The 18,938-nt window shown below is 60.5% G+C and overlaps 3 protein-coding genes across 3 annotated transcripts; 2 read left to right on the forward strand and 1 right to left on the reverse strand.

Moving 5' to 3' along the window:
- Positions 1-4,429: 4,429 nt before the first annotated feature.
- GFUS (GDP-L-fucose synthase) lies at positions 4,430-7,065 on the forward strand. Its single transcript, XM_009947034.2, has 10 exons — positions 4,430-4,584; positions 4,662-4,776; positions 4,992-5,120; positions 5,197-5,270; positions 5,496-5,629; positions 5,793-5,857; positions 6,033-6,099; positions 6,190-6,269; positions 6,453-6,552; positions 7,002-7,065. Exons 1-10 carry the CDS (start codon positions 4,433-4,435, stop codon positions 7,055-7,057), a joined length of 972 nt encoding a protein of 323 aa, XP_009945336.1. The 5' UTR covers positions 4,430-4,432; the 3' UTR covers positions 7,058-7,065.
- A 729-nt stretch (positions 7,066-7,794) lies between these two features.
- On the reverse strand, positions 7,795-11,494 carry LOC147415631 (protein brambleberry-like). The gene is made up of 13 exons (XM_086466039.1): positions 11,490-11,494; positions 11,363-11,394; positions 11,143-11,294; positions 10,752-10,877; positions 10,142-10,295; positions 9,953-10,060; positions 9,679-9,846; positions 9,416-9,598; positions 9,204-9,303; positions 8,823-8,884; positions 8,277-8,335; positions 8,048-8,130; positions 7,795-7,906 (listed from the first exon to the last, which is right to left on the reverse strand). Exons 1-13 carry the CDS (start codon positions 11,492-11,494, stop codon positions 7,795-7,797), a joined length of 1,344 nt encoding a protein of 447 aa, XP_086322165.1.
- A 375-nt stretch (positions 11,495-11,869) lies between these two features.
- On the forward strand, positions 11,870-14,891 carry PYCR3 (pyrroline-5-carboxylate reductase 3). The gene is made up of 6 exons (XM_086465499.1): positions 11,870-11,951; positions 13,155-13,219; positions 13,504-13,683; positions 13,984-14,196; positions 14,322-14,414; positions 14,709-14,891. Exons 1-6 carry the CDS (start codon positions 11,870-11,872, stop codon positions 14,889-14,891), a joined length of 816 nt encoding a protein of 271 aa, XP_086321625.1.
- Positions 14,892-18,938: the final 4,047 nt, after the last annotated feature.

An 18,938-nucleotide genomic window follows, 5' to 3' on the forward strand; every position in this document is an offset into this window, starting at 1 on the left:
CTCATGCTTCAGAGCCTGTCTCAGCCCAAACTTGCTCCAGAGCCGCTCATTTTGAGCGCAGTCAGCTCAGACGGGTTCAAGGGAGCACTGGGAGGAGGCTCATAGCCACATTGCCCGCTGCCAAGAGGACGGATGGGCCAGCACATGCCTCCCTCCCATCCACCCTGGGGAAGCCAGGGGCTGGGTTCCTTTGGTTGACCCTTGCCCAGCTCTCTGTACTCCATCCTTAGGAGCCCCCAAGCCAGGCACACCGCAGGAGGGACGTGCTGGAAAGCATCCTCCCAAGCTGCAAGTGAAATGGCTGGCATCTCTCCCAGTGTTTGGCTCCCAGGGGGACTTTCAGCCACCCAAGCCAGGACCCCGCTGCTCTCAGAGCAGCCCCAAACACCATCACAGAGCGGTCACGGTTCGCAGCCATGCACGGCCCTTGTCTCCCTCCTTCAAGAGGACTGGACTTGGCAGGGCCAAAAGTAAAGTGATAACAGCAAGGATGGTCTTGCACAACCGCTGCCCCCAATTCCATGAACTGGGAGTCTTCAAGGGGTCCGACTCGTTCCTGTCCCTACCCAATTCAGAATTTTTCCATTTGAACTGCTCCTGGTTCATATTCCATATTATGAGAAACCACCCATGGTTAGCAAGAGCAAGCGGGTCCAGGAAAAGCTGCGGCCTTCGCTCCCATTCCCGTGCCAGCCTTCCTCCTCTGTGGCTCTGCAAGACTGTCCTGTGCTTTTGGACAACTCTCCCATTGCCGAGGGGCTGCGTGGTGGTGGGAGCAACCCCCAGCCCCTGTGGAAACTGGTGGGAGCTGGGCTATTGGGGACAAAATGGACTTCAGAAGGACGAAATCACGCATGGAGGGAGGCACAGGCTGAGCTGCAGGACATGACCCAGAAAGAGGCTCATTGCTGGTGTGCTGTCTACCTAAAAGCACAAAGAGCAGCCACAAAAAACTGAAATCCAAGTGGGAGAGGGATGCTTAGAGCCGGTGTGTCTCACCTGGGCTCCTGGAGCTTGGCCTCAGCCAGGCAACATCATCGCAAGGCGGCTTCCACGCTGGGATGGGCTGCATTTGGACAGGTCGCACTCATCTCCCTCACTTTCCTGAGAGGAATGGGGAGGGCAGAGCGAGGAGTGAGGCTGGACCTGAAACCAGACCAGTTTGAGAGAAAGAGGTCACCCACAAGGAAGCTGCGTTATGGAAACCATGCGTCAGATGAAGCAGCAGTTCTCCGACGACGATGGGATCTGACCAAGCCGCCCAAGCTTCATCCTGCCTGCTGCAAGGTCCTGAGCTGCCCTCTGGTTCGTGTCATGCAGAAGACCTGCCGCAGATGAGCTAATGGGTCTCCTCCAGGCTTTCATCCTTAACTCACAAGATCTTGTTAGATAATATCAAAAGCCTGGGTGATATTTCGTTAACAAGAGAGTCCTGCTCCATCCCATGCGGTCACCACAAGTTTGCACCTCTCCCCTGTGATCTTCCCTCATGCTTTAACATTGCTTTGGTAATTAGCTCCAGAATTACCATATTTAAATCCAGCACCGTGGTTATTCAGCTGCTGCCACAGCAGCTCTGGCTGCGCCACCTCCCAGAGGTTCCTCAGCTAAAACAAGGGTTACCCCTAATTAGTCTCCGAAATTCGCAGGATGCAACAAGAAGCTCTTAACCTCCCACCAGCACCTGGAAAATCTTCCTCAGCCTTTTGCATTTCCCTGGCTCGTCTAATGGATGCCCCATCATTGGAGATGTTCAAGGCCAGGTTGGATGGGGCTTGGAGCAACCTGGTGTAGCGGAAGTTGTCCCTGCCCATGGCACAGGGGGCTGGACTAGATGATCTTTAAAGGTCTCTTCCAACCCAAACCATTCTACTCTACAATTATACCACGCCGCCAGCTGGAAGCGTGGATGCAGCTGGATGTGAGGTGGTTGTGATTCATTCTCCTGCCCTGAGCTGGTCCAGGTGGAGTGGGACAAGCAGCAAACATCCACATGAGGCTTCTTTTTGCCAGGCCCTGGTGTTGCATAGAGGATGAAAGAGGTGATGCTGTTTGCAGGGCAGATGAGGGATTGGCCAGCATGGAGAAGGACCTTCAGTGCTTCATCCATGTGAGATCAGCCAGGGCATCCTGTATCATCACAGAATGGTAGGGGTTGGAAGGGACCTCATGGGGGGGGTGAAACAGTGCCAGGATTGGAGTCATTCATGGGAAGTGGGATTTTGGAGCTGGGAAAGTCTTGGGAAGGCTGGGGACAGGCGGCAACTCACCGAGCTGGGAGAGGGGCTGGGCACTTCCATGGGACACAGCTGGTCACGCAAGCACAACGTGACATCTTTCAACGTGCAGGGGGGAAAAAAAACGACACCCTTCCTGAGGAAGAGGATCCCCAAGGATTCAGCTTTTCTTCAAAGGAAAAGGGCACGTTCCTTTTCCGAGTCTCACCCAGGAGAAAGGAGGAGGAAGGAGTGAAAAAGCCGTGATAGCCTTATTAGGCTTTGACATTGGGGCCGTATCTCTTTGGGGGGGAAAGTGGGGAATTCCGGGCTGGGTGTCCCTTAATCCCTGTTCTTCACCATTTTAATTGGTGCCCTACCTTTGCCTTGCAGAAATCCCGAAGGAAAATCCAGCTGGTACCTGGGGGGAGGGGGTGTGTGTGTGTGGGGGGATGGTGTCTTTGAAACCATCCCCCACCCACTAGAAGGCTCTGCTCATTTTTAATCTCGTCTTAAACACATGAAAGACGATTAAGCCTTTGCTCGTCGCAATCCCTTTTGCCTCAGGGAGGAGGGGAGGGAACCCGCGCCCACTCCCCCGCCTCTTTCCCCTGCACCCCCTTCTCCCGCACCGCTAGGGGGTAGCGATGGGGTGCCCCGGTATGTCCCGGTGCCGGTGCCAACGGCCGCGGACTCCATTTCCCGAGGAGCCAAGCGGCGGCGCCCGGGGACGGCGGCAGGAAGCGCGGCCGAGCCGAGCCGAGCCGAACCCGGCCTAGCCCCGCCGAGCCGAGCCGAACCCCGCCGAGCCGAGTCCGGCCGAGCCGAGCCGAGTCCGGCCGAGCCCGGCCGAGCCGAGCCGAGTCCGGCCGAGCCGAGCCGAGTCCCGCCGAGCCGAGCCGAGTCCCACCGAAGCCCCGCCGAGCCGAGCCGAGTCCCACTGAGCCCCGCCGAGCCGAGCCCCGCCGAGCCGCGCCGAACCGAGCCGAACCCCGCCGGGCCGAGCCGAATCTAGCCGAGCCCCGTGCCGGGGTGAGACGGGCCCCCCCCCCGCCCCACCCCATCGGGGAGCGTTTGTGGGGGCAGCCTCCCCCCCCCCCCCGCCCACCTCGCAGGGGTGGCCGGGGGGGGGTGGGGGGGGGGGATTGGGGGGGTCACCAGAGAGTGGGGCACAGTATGGAGGGGAGAGGCCCAGGGAGGGTATGGGGGGGGGGGTCTAGGGGCTCCCCGCGGTGGGAGGCTCTGGGTTGGGATAGGGGCGGCGCTGCGGGAGGGGGGCTGGGGTGCGGGGAGGAGTGGGGTGCAGGCGTGGGACTCGGGGTGCAGGGGAGGCGTGGGGTGCAGACCTGGGTGCAGACTTGGGATTTGGGGTGCAGGGGAGGGTGGGGTGCAGAGCTGGGGTTTGGGGTGCAGGGGAGGCATGGGGTGTAGGAGGAGATCTGGGGTGCAGAGCTGGGATTTGGGGTGCAGGAGTTCTGGGTTGCTGGGTGAGATTTTGGGGTGCAGAGCTGGGATTTGGGGTGCAGGAGGAGATCTGGGGTGCAGACCTGGGGTGCCAGGTGAGATTTTGGGGTGCAGACCTGGTATTTGGGGTGCAGGGTGAGATTTTGGGGAGCAGAGCTGGGATTTGGCATGCAGGAAGAAATTTTAGGAAACAGAGATGGGATTTGGGGTGCAGGAGGAGATCTGAGATGCAGACCTGGGGTGCAGGGTGAGGTTTTGGGGAGCAGAGATAGGATTTGGGGTGCAGACCTGGGATTTGGGGTGCAGGAGGAGATCTGGGGTGCAGACCTGGGGTGCAGGGTGAGGTTTTGGGGAGCAGAGATAGGATTTGGGGGAGGTGTGGGGGTGAGGGGTGAAGCCTCCAGTTCCGGAGGGTGGGCGGTGCTATGTGGCGCCGCGTGGCAGGATCTGGCCCCGGCCCAGAGCCCGCGGGCCACCAGCCAGCTTCGTTAATTAACCACTACAGCTGACGAGTTTCTGCCGCCTCGGCCCAGCCCCGTCCCCACCAAAACTCACTGCTTCCACTTTCCTTCTCGCCGTTGCCAGCAGAAACAGGTAAAAGCACCCCCCAAAAAACACGACCCCACCGGGCTGGCGCGTGGCCGATGCTCGTGGGTGCCCGTGCCAGGGTGGGGGTGAGCTCGGTGGTCCATAGCGGGGTGCACAAAGAGGTGACCCCAGCTTAGCCCCCCCCTCCCTGCAGGGTTTTGGCCATGACGGAGGTGGGAGGGCCAGTGGCGAAGCGCATCCTGGTGACGGGTGGCACCGGTTTGGTGGGGAGAGCCATTGAGAAGGTGGTGGCTGACGGAGAGGGGCGGCCGGAGGAGGAGTGGATCTTCGTGTCCTCCAGAGACGCCGACTTGACGTGAGTTGACCCTGTGGGTTTTCGCTTGGAAACTCCCCCTGTCTGCTCCGTTGACACCCCAAAATTTCCCTTCCCAGGAACGCCACAGAGACCAAAGCCCTCTTCGAGCGGCACAAGCCCACCCATGTCATCCACCTGGCTGCCATGGTCGGGGGCCTCTTCAAAAACATCCGCTACAACCTGGATTTTTGGGTGAGCAGCTGGCAAACGGGCAGTATCGGGGTCCCTGAGGATGCTGCAACCCCCTTGCCCTCCCCAAGCTGGGACATGGGCACAGGAAGATATGGCTTGCTCTGCTCTCCTGACCAAACCTCTGGTTTCTGGAGTTATTAATGAGTTATAACCCATCAGGTGCAGGGGTTTTGGGGTCTCCATCCCACAGATCTCACCACTGTCTCCATCCCCAGAGGAGAAACGTCCATATCAACGACAACGTCCTGCACTCGGCGTATGAGATGGGGGTGCAGAAGGTGGTCTCCTGCCTCTCCACCTGCATCTTCCCGGACAAGACAACGTACCCCATTGATGAGAGCATGGTGAGCATCTCCAGCTCCATGCACAACCTGGAGGGAGGGGTCCCTGCCCCGCTTAACTCTGCTCTCTTGTCCCCAGATTCACAATGGACCACCGCATAGCTCCAACTTTGGCTACTCCTACGCCAAGAGGATGATCGACATCCAGAATAGGTGTGTGGGGGGCCACACACCTGGGAGAGTCCTCGCAGGCTGTGAGCACCCATGGGTTATCAGGGCAAGGGGAAGCCCCTGGGACTCTCAGGAACTGGGAGCTGGGGAGACACCTGGCCTCAGCAGATGGAGATGCTGCTGGCCAGGAACTTCTGGGGACAGCTCTGTGTGATCATGGCTGGCGGAACACCTACCTCCACACCCCCTACCCCTGCTCTCACCCAGGGGCTACTTCGAGCAGCACGGCTGCCGCTTCACCGCCGTCATCCCCACCAACGTCTTCGGGCCGCACGACAACTTCAACATCGAGGACGGCCACGTCTTGCCGGGGCTCATCCACAAGGTCTATGCGGCCAAACGTGAGCATGGCAGGATTTCTTCTTTTTTGGGGGAGAGTTTCGTTGGTTTTGGTTTGTTGGGGCTTTTTTTCCCCCCTTGGGTGCTCCCGCATGCTCTGCAGGGTAGCCAGGGTGGATGGAGGTGGCTCCGATGCTCATGGACGTGCTCTTCTTCCTCCTGCAGAGACTGGCTCCGCTCTGACCGTCTGGGGCACGGGCAAACCCAGGAGACAGTTCATCTACTCCCTGGTACGTGTGGCTTTGGGGAGCACTCCCCTCCCACAGCTTGGGGAGGGCAGGGTCTGAGCCCACCTGGGTTGTCCTGGGCAGTGTTGGTCATCCTCAGGGCTGGGTCTCCTTGCGATGGGAGGGCTGGGGGAGGGTAGCAGCCACCCCTCCTCAAGAGCCATCTGCCTTTCTGCAGGACCTGGCTCGGCTCTTCCTTTGGGTCCTGCGGGAATACAATGAGGTAGAGCCCATCATTTTGTCAGGTAAGCCTTGCCTGCCTCGCTACAATGAGGGGCTCCAGCCCCTTTCCAAGAAGATGGAGGAACGGCCACAAGCATGCCTTTTCTCCACAGTGGGAGAAGAAGATGAAGTCTCCATCAAGGAGGCAGCAGAGGCGATCGTGGAGGCCATGGACTTCAGCGGAGAGCTTGTTGTATCCTTCACCGCAGGCTGATCCCCTGCGTGGCTCCCAGGGCTGCTGCAGCAGCCATAGAGCTCCAGGGGAGATGCTGTGGTCCAGAGTATCCCTCCCACCACCCCAGCCAGGACAGGGTGAGGCAAAACAAGACCTGTTTTTTTCCCCCTTTTTGGTTTCCCTTAATCCCTCTGGCCCCAGTTTGACAGCACCAAAGCGGATGGGCAGTTCAAGAAGACGGCGAGCAACGCCAAGCTACGGCGCTACCTGCCCGGCTTCCAGTTTACACCCTTCAGGCAAGGTGAGGTGGGTTCCACCAAACGTGGAGGTCCTACCAACTGCCATTAGCCTTGGTGGTTCATCTTTTCAATACTCAAAGGGGGCTTGAGATGAAAGATGGGGACAGACTTTTTAGTAGGGCCTGCAGCGATAGGACAAGGGGTGATGGTTTTGAACTCAAAGAGGGGAGAGTCAGATGAGATCTAAGGAAGAAACTGTTACACTGAGGGTGGTGAAACACTGGCCCAGGTTGCCCAGAGAGGTGGTCAATGCCCCATCCCTGGAAATATTCAAGGTCAGGTTGGATGGGGCTCTGAGCAACCTGGTCTAGTGGGAGATGTCCCTGCTTATGGCAGGGGGGTTAGAACTAGATGACCTTCAAAGGTCCCTTCTGACCCAAACTGCTCCATGACTCTATGAACAAACCCTGTTCCCAAATCCCCAAACCCACCCCATCTTCTCCCTCCCCAGCTGTGAAGGAGACCTGCGCCTGGTTCAGCGCCAACTACGCCAACGCCAGGAAGTGACGGGCCAACGCGGCACCAGGACCATCCTCTTCATCTCAGGGTTGTCCTTTGCTGGGGCAAAGGATGGGGCTTGGGGGGCGGGGGTGGGGTGACAATGACATTTCCAAAGTAAAAAAGGTAGTAGGAGCAGAGCACAGTGAGAGGCCCCCATGTTCCTGCCCACTACTGGGAGGGGCACAGGACACCCAGGGCGGGGGGGGGAGGAAGGTCAGGGCACCCCAGACCAGGTGGTTGCAGGCAACTGGAGGCACCACCTCCTTGGCCGTGGAGGCTGGCAGCTCTGGCTGAGCTGTAACGGGCTACACTGCTAATTACCTGTAATTAGGCTGTAATAAAGGGAAGGTGATCAGGGTTCCTCAGGCACAGGGATGGCAGCCGGGCGTTCGCCGTCGCTTTCGGCGCACGAGGGTGATCCCAAAGCCCCCAGCAAAGCCCAAGCCTCAGGATGGAGGAGGGTGTGGGGGGCGGAACCAGAATGGAGAAGACTTCAGCTGTCAGTATGGCATTTATTAAAATATATGCAAATAGGATAAAACTGGTGGGATGGGGAGCGTCTGCCTCGCAGCACGGTCCTGTACCCCCATCGAACGGCACCCTTAGGGGCCTGAGCACCATCACGTGTCCTCCAGCAGAGTCTGGAAGAGTTAAAAAAGGGTTTGAAACCCCTCTGGGAGGAGGTAGAGGGTCAGGTATGGGTTGAGGGGGGATGAGTCCATGGCCAAGCTGCTGCAGGAGGCTCAACCGGTGGCATGGATGTGGCAGAAGTCCTGCCCGGGGATGGCTTTCTTCCGGCATCGCTGCCCAGCCCTGGTGAGCCCCTGGCACAGGGACCGTGGGGACAGCAAGGACCTACAGCAAAGAGACCCATCAGCACCCCAGGAAACCCCCAGCGGGGCTGTCCCCCTGCTGTCAGGTCACTGGCTACACACCCTGAGATGACACCAACCCCGTGTCCCCAGAGGAGGGATGTCCCCTAGGGTTGGCACTCACGTGTCGCTGGCCAGAGACTGGCTCGGGCTGTAGGGTTTGGGCTCCCAGTGCTTCCCACCGCCCATGGCTGGCTCCAGCATCACCTGGTTGGGGAAGAAGGGGTTTAGATGGGGCATCCTCCACCCCTGGTGACCTTGCTGTGCTGCAGGAGTTGTCCCTTGTCCCCTGGGTGCGTGTGGGTCATACAGGATGGGTGCCTTGGCCATCCTTGGAGAACGCGCCCCTCTACCCAAATGTCCTCCTTGAGTGTCGCATCCCCAGCCCTGGCCCCTCTCCCAACAGAGTGTCCTGCACCCAGAGGTGCGATCATGATGAGGACACCCCAGCCCTAGGGGAACCCCTCAGGGGAACCCAGCTGCCCCCCAGAAGCAGCGTCTGGCCCAAACTGGGGACATCCCACCCAGCACCTACCCCCCAGCTCAAGCTTACCCCACACGAGCTCAGCTTTGTCCTCCAGCCACTGGGGATGGGTGACACCCACCCTGCTAAGCCAGGGACGTCCCCTGCCATCGCTGTGGGCTGCTCCAGGCACGAGGGCTCTGCAAGAACACGGGTGGTGACACACTCCCAGCGCTGCCGTCCCCAGGTGTTGGATGGGGACACCTTGGGGTGGTGCACGTGCCCTAGCATAGCTTGGGGACACTCTGGGGGAACACACATGGCCCAGGACAGGATGGGGACATGCTGGGGCTTCAGACTCCTGTCCTACAGCCACCACACCTCCTACTTCATGGTCATCTCTCCTGTGTTCCCCCCCAGCCTGGCCAGCTCTCACCTCGCAGGGAGCTTATCTCCATCTTGTCCAGCTCCTCCTGCAACAGCTCCACTTCACACTCCCTACATGGGAAGAAGGAAAACCAGAGCCCCATTGCTTTGGAAGCTTCTGCATCACCACTGTGATGGTAGCCCCCTCTCCAGCCTCCCCAAACATTCCTCTGGGCAGAAATACAGCAGGGAGCTGGGATGAGGTGGCCCAAAAAGCTGCAGGCAAGCCACCACAGTGTGTCCTGCCCCTTCCTGGGGGACCAGCAGCCCACCCTAGGGACCTTTGCCAGATGGCAGCAGCATGGGATATCCAGGATGGGTGCCCAGGCTGGCTCCTGGCAGCTCCTAAGGGTGTCACGCCTGTCACCCCCCTCCCTCAACTACCTCCTACCTGTCTGGGGTGGAGGTGAGCCAGTGATGGGGCTTCTCCCGGGGAAGCACCACCCAGGCTCCCCCAGCACCACGGCGGGCAGCCACCACCAGCCACTGCCCTGTGGGGGAAAACGAGAGGGTGGGAGAGAGCAGAGAACCCCCAGCTCACCCCTGTAGCAACCCGAGGGTGGCGCGTCCCCAACCAGGTCACCCCCCTACCCCCATCCTCACCTGCCACGGCAAGGGCCAGGAGAGCGGAGAGTGCTGGGATGCCGAGGAGCTCGCTGAGGGCGCTGGAGGCAAGGAAGAGGAGGAGAAGGATGGCACGGGGTGGCGTGGGCACCAGTAGAGCAACCAGCAGCACAAGGTAAGAGCCATGTAGGATGAAGGTGGAGATGGCACTTGGGGTCCGACCTGTGGGACGGGGAGCAAAAGCCCCGCGTTGGCACCCACCAGCACCCATCTGCCCCCTCCAGCACCCATCCCCAGCTCACCAGCTGGGTCGAGGGCGGCATGGAGATGCTGTAGATGGTTCTCCAGCCAGCTCCGTGCACCCTCTACGGCCTCCAGCGTCAGCTCCAGGCTCTGGTTGACCCGCCACAGCTTCTCCATCACCTCCTCCATCTGGCGCTGCTGGGCCAGGAGAAGGGCCAGGTTGCTCTCTGCACGCGGAGGAGATGGATACAGCATTGGGATGAGCTGGGGAAGCTGCACCCAGGGGTGTCCTGGGACCAAACCAGTTGGGAATGGGGTTTGCTGCATTCCCACCTAGTTGGGAATAGACGTCCTGAGCTCTTTCCTGCGCCTGGTGGAGGTCACTCAGGACAACCCGGTGCCCTTCCCAGTGCCCCGTGGCCCCACGGCTGCTCACGTTCCCTGTAGGGAGGCACAAGAGGTTGGGTCAGTCCCCAAGGTGGGACACGGGGATGTAGCAGGATCCCAACCAGCGGCTCTTACCCTCTTGGTGGGTCGTGTCCTCCATGAGCTGAGCTACCCGGTGCTGCCTGGCGGCGACGAGGGTCTCATCCACCACTGGCTGCTGCGGGCTGTGGTGGTCAGGGGTCTCCAGCCTCGGCCGCAGCCACCCAGCTGGCTGCTCCTGTGGCTCCTCCTGCCCCTCATGGGGTGAATATTGGGGTGGTGGTGACTGGGGGTGGCCCCACAGCCCTCCCCCAACACCATCTCCCCACAGTGATGCCCACCACCACATACCAGGTGGACGCTGGGTCTCCCCGTGGGCACCCCAAAACGAGCCCCTGGTGTTTAACCTCCATCCCACGGTGCTGGAGAGAGACTTCGGAAAAGCCTTCGGAATCAAGCAAGGCTGGGGGTGGGAAGGGAATCAGGAGTGGAAACTCCCATCTGCCATGGGGGAAATAGACTGAATAGGGCTGGTTTTACCCCAAAATGTGGATGAGAGGCTGAGCAGAGGTGGCTGGGTGCAGCTCAGGCACTGCAGCTACAGAGTTTGGGATGTTGCAGGGGGGGAATGGCGTTGGATTACGGTAGGATTTGGGGTGGAATTAGAGAAAACAGGATTTGGAGGTGCCCTGTCCCAGCAACTTACCACGTCCAGGGTGCAGGTGTATGTCCGGCAACCCTCGGCCTGGCAGTTGAGCAGGTCCACGCCCAGCTTGGCCGCCTTCTCTTCCTCACTCAGGTTGGTGCAGGATGAGCAGAGCGGCACCACAACCTGGCGGCAGCACCGGTGTCAGCAGGGCTCAACACCCATGGGTGCTCCCAGCAGAGCTGGGGGGGGGGGGGGGGGGGTTGTACAGCAGGGATGGGGTTTGGAGGTGAAATAAGGAGAAAGGTGGGAGCCCTGCCCAGCACTTGGCCTTCAGCCACAACCCCACGCTGACGGGGGGTGCCCCACACCAGGCAAAGAGGGTGCCTAGGGTGAGGGGGTTCATGGGGACCCCAATTTCCCAGCCAAGGGGGGAGCCCCACGGCCACACCTGACGGTCGCAGGAGTCCAGGGGCGACAGGTCCCAGCGCGTGGCATCAGCACCCCGGAACTGGTCGTCGTCTGTGGTGACCTCAAAGGGGACGCACAGGGGGTTCCCCACCTCTGGGGGGGTCCCCACCTCTGGGGGGACCTCCACCTCCTCTGGGGGGGTGCAGAGGCTCAGACACCCCAAAAACCCAGCGGTGGAGCAGAGGAGGGGTAGAACCCACCAGCTCCGGGGCAACATGATGGCGTGGGGGTCCTGGGGGAGAAGACAGGTTGGGGAGCACCCCGAGGCCAGCAACAACCCCCCCCCCCCCCGGTTGAGGGGACCGACCACACTGGGAGGGAACTCACCGCATTGGCGATCCCCCCCCCCCCCCCCCCCCCAATACCCTCAGGGGTACCAAAGGCTTTGCCCCCCCCCCCCCCAAATACCCCCAGGGGTACCAAGGGCTTTGCACCGCCCCCCCATCCGCCGCCATTTCCCCCGGGGGGGGGGGGTGTGAGGGGGAATCCCGCCTCCCCCCGCGTAGACTTGAGCCGCTCCAGCCCTGACGCAACCACCGCCCCGCCCCGCACCTGCGCAGACGCCCACCCCTCGCCCAGGCTCCGCCTCTTATAGCCAGGTGGCGCCAATAGGCGGGCAGGGGCGAGGAGAGGTCAAGCCAATGGGTGTTCGGGGAGGGGGGGGTGGGCGTGGTCTAGAGGAGGTGGGGGCGTGTCCGGCCGGCGCGATGGAGGTGGCGGAGCTGCGCGTGGGGTTCGTGGGCGCCGGGCGGATGGCGGGAGGCCTGGCCCGGGGGCTGCTGCGGTCAGGTACGGGCAGGGGGGCGGCCCGGGGGTCCCTGCCCCCCGGAGGGGCGTGGGGACAGGCCTGTCCTGTCCCCGTCCCCGGGGTCCCGGCCCTCCTCGGGTCCCTGCCCCCCCCCGCCCCCCCACCGGGTCCCCGTCCCATAGAATGGCGTGGGGACATGGGAACAGCCCTGTCCTGCCCCCGTCCTCTGGGTCCCTGTCCCATAGAGTGGCGTGGGGACATGGGGACAGCCCTATCCTGTTGCCGTCCCCTGGGTCCCTGCCCTCCCTGGGGTCCCTGTCCCATAGAGCCGCATGGGGACAGGCCTGTCCTGTCCCCCTCCCCATGGTCCCTGCCCTCTCTTGGGTCCCTGCCCCACCAAGGGGCGTGGGGACATGGGGACAGCCCTGTCCTCTCCCCTTCCCCCGGGTCCCTGCCCCGCCCCCCCCCCCCCCAGGTCCTTGCCCATAGAGCAATGTGGGGACATGGAGACAGGCCTGTCCTGTCTCCCTCCCCAGGGTCCCTGCCCTCCCCTGGGTCCCTGCCCCACAGAGTGGTGTGGGAACGTGGGGACAGCCCTGTCCTCTCCCCCTCCCCATGGTCCCTGCCCTCCCTGGGGTCTCTGCCCCATAGCGTGGTGTGGGAACATGGGGACAGCCCTGTCCTGTCCCCCTCCCCAGGGTCCCTGCCCTCCCTGGGGTCGCTGTCCCATAAAGCGGTGCGGGGACATGGGGACAGCACTGTCCTGTCCCCCTCCTCAGGGTCCCTGCCCTCCCTGGGGTCCCTGTCCCATAGAGTGACGTGGGGACATGGGGACAACCCTGTCCTGTCCCCTTCCCCAGGGTCCCTTGCCCCACAGATAGTGGGGGCACAGCCCTGTCCTTCCTCCCTGGGTGTCCCTGGTTGTCCCTGCCCCGTAGCGCAGCGTGGGGACAGCCTTGCCCATACTCCGAAGCCAGGAGATGGCCCCTGCTTTTGGGGTCACCTCCCTTGTCACTGCACCATGGCACAACGGGGTGCCCACAGTTGTCCCCATGGGGTGCTCATGCTGGATGGGCAGGATCCGGCCCTGGTCCCCTTTCCTCCATGTCCCCCAGACTGATCATGCTGGGGTTGGAGGAGAGAAGCACGTCCCAGCTGACATCGGGGTGCCCGGGCTGTGCTGGGGTGTCCCCACCACCCTGGGGCCACCCCGGCCGCTCACCCCAGTCCCCGTGTTCCCCAAGGGAAGGTGCCAGCCAGCAGCATCTTGGCCAGCGCTCCCTCCGACAAAAACCTGGACGCCTGGCGGGTGAGTGGGGATGTGGGATGACAAACCACCCTGCTCGGTGGCTGTGGGAGCCATGTTGGGGTGCCCCTTGCCATGATTTTGGGGCACTCTGCTCCCCACGCAGGGCTTTGGCTCATCCTTCCCAGGTCTGGGTTGAAATCAAGGTGAAGCCTTGGTGGCTTTGCAGCCAGAATGGGTCCCCAAGGTGTGTCCCTCTATGAAAACGTGCCTTGCCCATGGGGGTGCTGGGTGCCAGGGGTGTGGGGGGGTGACAGGCTGTGACACCTCTCCCTGCCCGTGGGCAGGAGTCGGGCTGCCGGACCATGCATTGCAACCTGGAGGTGCTGCAGGAGAGCACCCTGGTCTTCCTGGCCACCAAACCCCACATCTTGCCGGGAGTCCTGCAGGAGATCCGTCCTGCCGTGGGACCCCACCACATTGTTGTCTCGCTGGTGGCTGGTGTCACCCTCCAGACACTACAGCGGGTAAGCTGCCTCGTCCTCCTCCTCCTCATCCTCCTCCTTGACCTCCTCGTCCTCCTCGTCCTCATCCCCTTTGTCCTCCTCCTCCTCGTCCTTCTCCTCCTCCTCCTCCCATTTGCACCCGGGCCCATGGAGAATGTCACACCGCTGTGGCTCTATCCCCACCCGGGTTCCATCCCCAGGTCCTTCCCCACGGACCACACTTCTCGGCCAGTGCTGATGGGTGATACCCACCGGTGTCTCAGGGCACCCTTGGGTGCTGCCCAGACCTGGCACCTCTCTCCCATCCCCATCTCTCCCCAGCTTCTCCCCGCTGGGACCAAGGTGCTGCGGCTCATGCCCAACCTGCCGTGCGTGGTGCAGGCAGGGGCGATGGTCTTCGCCCGGGGCAGCAGTGTCGGTGATGGGGAAGCCACCCTGCTGAAGAGCCTCCTGTCCTCCTGCGGGCTCTGCGAAGAGGTCCCCGAATCCTACATCAACATCCACACCGGCCTCAGCGGCAGCGGGGTGGCCTACGTAAGCCCCTGTGCTCGGTGGGCTCACCGGCAGGACAAGGGGATGCCGGCAGAAATCCTGCCCGTGCGGGGTTGGGGTCCCCCTCCTTTTTTGCCACGTTCACCCCCGATGCTCTTCTCCCCCAGGTCTACCTGTTTGCTGAAGCCTTGGCCGAGGGGGCGGTGAAGATGGGCATGCCGGGCGGCTTAGCCAGCAGGATCGCGGCTCAGACACTGCTGGTGAGTCGGTGCCGTCGCTCAGGGACACCCAGCATCCCTCCTCTCCCTCCTACCCTGGAGCTCCCACCTGGCTTGGGCTCTGTGGCACGCGGTGGGGGGGGCAGAGCAAGTGAGGAGTTGCTGAATGGCCTCCTGCCTCAGTTTCCCCTCATGAAACCGAAGACGAGGCCACCAGAACACAGCAAAGGGCATGGCGGTGGGACGGATGGGAGGATGCAACCATTCAATCCTTGGGCAAGGAGAGGGGAGGTTTGGGAGGTTCTCTTCTCTCTGACCCACGCTGGGTTCTCGTAGGGTGCAGCGAAGATGATGCTGGAGACTGGGGAACACCCGGCGAAGCTGCGAGAAGACATCTGCACCCCCGGGGGCACCACCATCCATGCGCTGCACCAGCTGGAGAAGGGCGCGCTGCGGGCCACCGTCATGAACGCCGTGGAGGCGGCCACCAACCGGGCGTGCGACTTGGCCAAGGACTAGCGGCCTGGGTGGGCATGAGCCCTTCTGTCCTGTCCCCCACAGGGTGATGAGGACCAGACCGAACCCCTTCAGGGAGCAGGGGGGACGCTGGCACCCCCAGGAGACCCTGGCTGGGGGGCGGGAGATGGCATGGAGCCACGTTCACGCCATGTGCTACCTCTACAGGGCTGGGACCAAATAAACATGGGCAGCACGATGGCAGGCTTGGCTCTTCAGTCCTGGGAGGGGGCTACTGCACCCAGCACGGCGTCTCTGGGCCACCACGGATGGAGCTAGTGCCACGCTTGGCTCTACGCTCACCGGCACAGCACAGGGGACAGGGATGGGGTTCTGGGGACGGGGTGATGCCAAGTGGAGCTCACTGGGGCTGGGCAGAGCATCCGCATCTCTGCGGCAGGAGGCAAGGACCATCGCAGGAGCCGTGAGGATGCCAAGGGACCTTGAGAAGCGGGGAGCTGGCAAGGGTGATGCTCTGGGGGCAAGCCCAGAGAAAGGCTTTGCTTTCCCAACTCGACGCCGAGCTGGGCGCTCGGTGCCTTGCTCCTCTGCTCCGCTCTGGAGATGCATGCGCCGACACGGAGCCGCTAGCCACATCCCAAAACCACGGGTGAGAAGCCAACCAGCTGGAGAAAAGCCTCCGCTTGTCACCCCAGCCAGGCACCAGCATCGCCCCGTGGTCCTGCAGACAAGTCCTTCTCCGCCGATGAGGTGTGATGGAAGCCCAGACCCGCTCTTGGCCCAGGGGTGCTGCACATCAAGGGAGTCGAAACTCCAAGCTTGCCTATCTGGAGAGGATCTGAGCCTTTTGCATGCCCTAATTAAGCTTCTTTTGCCTCCCAGCACCCACACAGATGCAATTAGTGATGATTCGTGAACCGCTTTGAAGATGAAAGGCTTTTTCCAGGCGACACGTCGCTGGTGAAACAGCTGGATGTTGAGCCTCCGGCTCCTGCGGCTTTGACCCCCATCCCCAGGGATGGCATCACACCAGATGCCAGTGGCACCAAGCCAAGAGACATGCCGCAGCCCTGCGGTTCTGCCGGGTCATGCCAAGCCATGACCTCCCTGGGCGCCTTCTTGAGGCACCTAATTAATGAGCAAAGCTGCGCAAAAGCTGGAGATGAAGCTCTAGCCTGCTCGTCTCTCCTGCCCATCTCTACGCTTCGCCGTGTAGCCAGGGACGGGGCTTGTGGCACCTACGTGGTGCAAGGAAGCAGTGCTTCTCAAGGTTTCCAAGCCACCTGGTAGCTCCTTTGTTTTTCTGCCTGCTTTTAGCCCCTCCTCTGTCCCCAGGTCCCCCCACAAGGTGACTCTGCTGTTCTCTCCGAAATACACAGCCCTCTGATTTCATTCTTGGGTGTCTCCGTCTCTTCTGTGCCCTCCACACCAGTCTGCGATGTATCTGGCCAAAAAGCCTTGGCCAAATCCAGCTCCACCACCCGTGATGTGGTCAACCCCAGCCCCTGCCCATTCTCCATCTCCATGTGTCCTCCTAAAAGCTCCTGAGCTTTGGGTTTTCAGGTTGTCTTTCAGAGAAGCAGCATGTTCAACCCCAAAGCCGGTATGCTGATGACCTTCATCGTTCTGCTACTACTCCTGCCTTCAGGAGAGGCATCTTGTCCTGCCTAGTGAGATCGTGGAGCAGCTCCTCCTGGAAGGCACGTCAAAATGTATGGAAGGCAGGGAGGTGATAAGAGCCAGCCAACAAGGCTTTGCCAAGGGCAAACTGTGCCTGACAAAGGTAGGGGCCTTCTACGATGGAGAGACTGTCTGGTGGACAAGGGAAGAGCTATGGCTGTCATCTACCTAGACTTCTGTAAGGGCTTTTATATGGTACCACACAACATTCTTGCTGCTAAATCAGAGAGAGGTGGGTTTGATGGATGGACCGTTGGATGAATTGGGAACTGGCTCCACCACTGTGTCCAAAGAGTTAGAGTCAATGGCTCAATGTGGAAACTAGTAATGAATGGTGTCCCTCAAGGGTCCGTACTGGGACAAATAGTATTAAATATCTTCATCAATGACATAAATGGTGGGATGGAGCACACTCTCAGTTTGCAGATAACACCACACTGAGTGGTGCCATCGATGCCTTTGAGGGATGGAAGGCCATCCAGAGGGACCTTGACAGGCTGGAGGAACGGACCCACGTGAACCTCATGAAGTTCAGTGAGGCTGAGTGCAAGGTCCTGCAGCTGGGTCGGGGCAATCCCCAGTATTGAAACAGGCTCAGGGGTGAAGGGGTGGAGAGGAGCCCTGTGGAGAAAGGACTTGGGAGTGCTGGGGGATGAAAAGCTGGATGTGAGCTGGTGATGTGCCCTCACAGCCCAGAAAGCCAACTGCAACCCGGGCTGCATCCCAAGCAGCATGGCCAGCAGGTCGAGGGAGGGGATTGTCCCCCTCTGCTCTGCTCCCCCACCTGAAGCACCACATCCAGCTCTGGGGTCCCCAGCGTAAGAAAGACAAGGAACAGCTCGAGTGGGTCCAGAGGAGGCCACAAAGATGCTGAGGGGGCTGGAGCAGCTCTGCCTGTGAGGACAGGCTGAGAGAGCTGGGGTTGTTCAGCCTGGAGAAGAGAAGGCTCCGGGGAGACCTTCTTGCAGCCCTTCAATCCTTAAAGGGGGCTGATAAAGACACAGCAATGGTTTTAAACTGGTTTAGACTGGACATAAGGAAGAAATTTTTCACGAGGAGGGTGGTGAGACATGGGACCAGGTTATCCAGAACTGTGGATGCTCCATCCTCCGAAGCATTCAAGGCCAGGTTGGATGGGGCTGGGAGCAACCTGGTCTAGTGGAAGATGACCCTGCCCATGGCAGGGGGGTTGGACTAGATGATCTTTAAGGTCCCTTCCAACCCAAACCATTCAATGGCTCAATGTCCTCCTGAACCAGGCCTAACAGTGCCATGAGTGCACCCAGGCTGACCTACAGGAGATGCGAAGACGTCCAGCCTGGTGCCTTCTGCTGAGCTCAGCGATATTTCTGCCAAACCACCAAGGATTCCTTTAATTTCACAACCTACTGCTTGAAGCGAGCCACATCCCAAGCTCTTAAAACGTCTCAACGTTGGTTCTGCAGCAGTGTCATGATCTGAAAGGAGAAAGCTCAGCTCCAAATTTGACTTTTTGTGTGGTTGTTGGGGTGGTTTTTTTCTTGCTGCTCCCTAAATTCCCTGTCAGACTCGTTTATCAGCAAATTAACCCTACTTATAAAGTAAAAAAATACCCAGAAAAACAATTTGTGGAGCAGCTGCAGCAACTCAGGTGCCTCCCTGGACCTGCTGCGTTAACGGAGAGGTGGGGAACATGACGGAGATCACATCCAGAGGACACACAACCACACGGAGGTCCCCCTTTTTGCTACCCCCCACCCCGCTGGGATGACTCCGCGTGACCATTTAGAGACGACAACCCCAAAGTGGGAATAAAAAGCCATTTAATTTCCGTAAACTCTGAAGTTATGCGACAAAAGACCCAACAAGTAAAAACACCCACCCTGCCTGCTGACATGGGGCACGGCAGCACTGAGTTGTGTTGGTTTGGTATTTTTTTTCCTCCTCCTTTCAATAATTTGGCTAAGCAGGCTAAAATTTAAACAAAAATCAGGTCGAGAGCTGCTGAATTCACATGTGATGCCTCTGGTATTTCAAGGCAGCACCAGGAGCCCTCCCTGCACCCGTCTCGACTCGCACCGCACGTCATGCCGGCAGCCGTCTCCCCTGCACCACGTCCTCTAGCCCCAGCCGCCCCGTAAACCCCGGGGAGGGGGGGGCCACCATAACCCCCATCCCTGGAGCCTTCGGCTTCGCGAGGATGCAAAGAGGGTGGTACCTGTTTTCAGCAGATCTCTGTGGTTTGAGTGTTTTCCCAGGTGCGGGGCTGTCATAGGAATGATGGAGGTGACCCTCTGCGGGGGAGTCGCAGCTTCTTGGATGCCACCCGAGTGTCCCTGTCCCAATCCAGTGCATGAAGAAAGTAATCTTAAACCAGCTCCAAACCTTCCAAAGTTTAACAGGGCTCCGTTTTGGCAGTGGGAAGGGCGT

Source organism: Leptosomus discolor, chromosome 5, assembly GCF_034619465.1.
Source record: "Leptosomus discolor isolate bLepDis1 chromosome 5, bLepDis1.hap2, whole genome shotgun sequence".
Lineage (NCBI taxonomy): Eukaryota > Metazoa > Chordata > Aves > Leptosomiformes > Leptosomidae > Leptosomus > Leptosomus discolor.

Bases quoted from the DNA above. Each gene is read 5' to 3' on its own strand.
- GFUS (XM_009947034.2), top strand. From the start codon at position 4,433: ATGACGGAGGTGGGAGGGCCAGTGGCGAAGCGCATCCTGGTGACGGGT. The intron at 5,121-5,196 runs GTGAGCATCTCC...TCTTGTCCCCAG, and splicing joins ACCCCATTGATGAGAGCATG to ATTCACAATGGACCACCGCA. The intron at 5,858-6,032 runs GTACGTGTGGCT...GCCTTTCTGCAG, and splicing joins GACAGTTCATCTACTCCCTG to GACCTGGCTCGGCTCTTCCT.
- LOC147415631 (XM_086466039.1), bottom strand. The intron at 10,878-11,142 runs GTGTGGCCGTGG...TGCTGCCGCCAG, and splicing joins TGGACTCCTGCGACCGTCAG to GTTGTGGTGCCGCTCTGCTC. The intron at 9,847-9,952 runs GTGGGAATGCAG...CTCCGCGTGCAG, and splicing joins GGACGTCTATTCCCAACTAG to AGAGCAACCTGGCCCTTCTC.
- PYCR3 (XM_086465499.1), top strand. From the start codon at position 11,870: ATGGAGGTGGCGGAGCTGCGCGTGGGGTTCGTGGGCGCCGGGCGGATG. The intron at 11,952-13,154 runs GTACGGGCAGGG...GTGTTCCCCAAG, and splicing joins CCGGGGGCTGCTGCGGTCAG to GGAAGGTGCCAGCCAGCAGC. The intron at 14,415-14,708 runs GTGAGTCGGTGC...GGGTTCTCGTAG, and splicing joins TCGCGGCTCAGACACTGCTG to GGTGCAGCGAAGATGATGCT.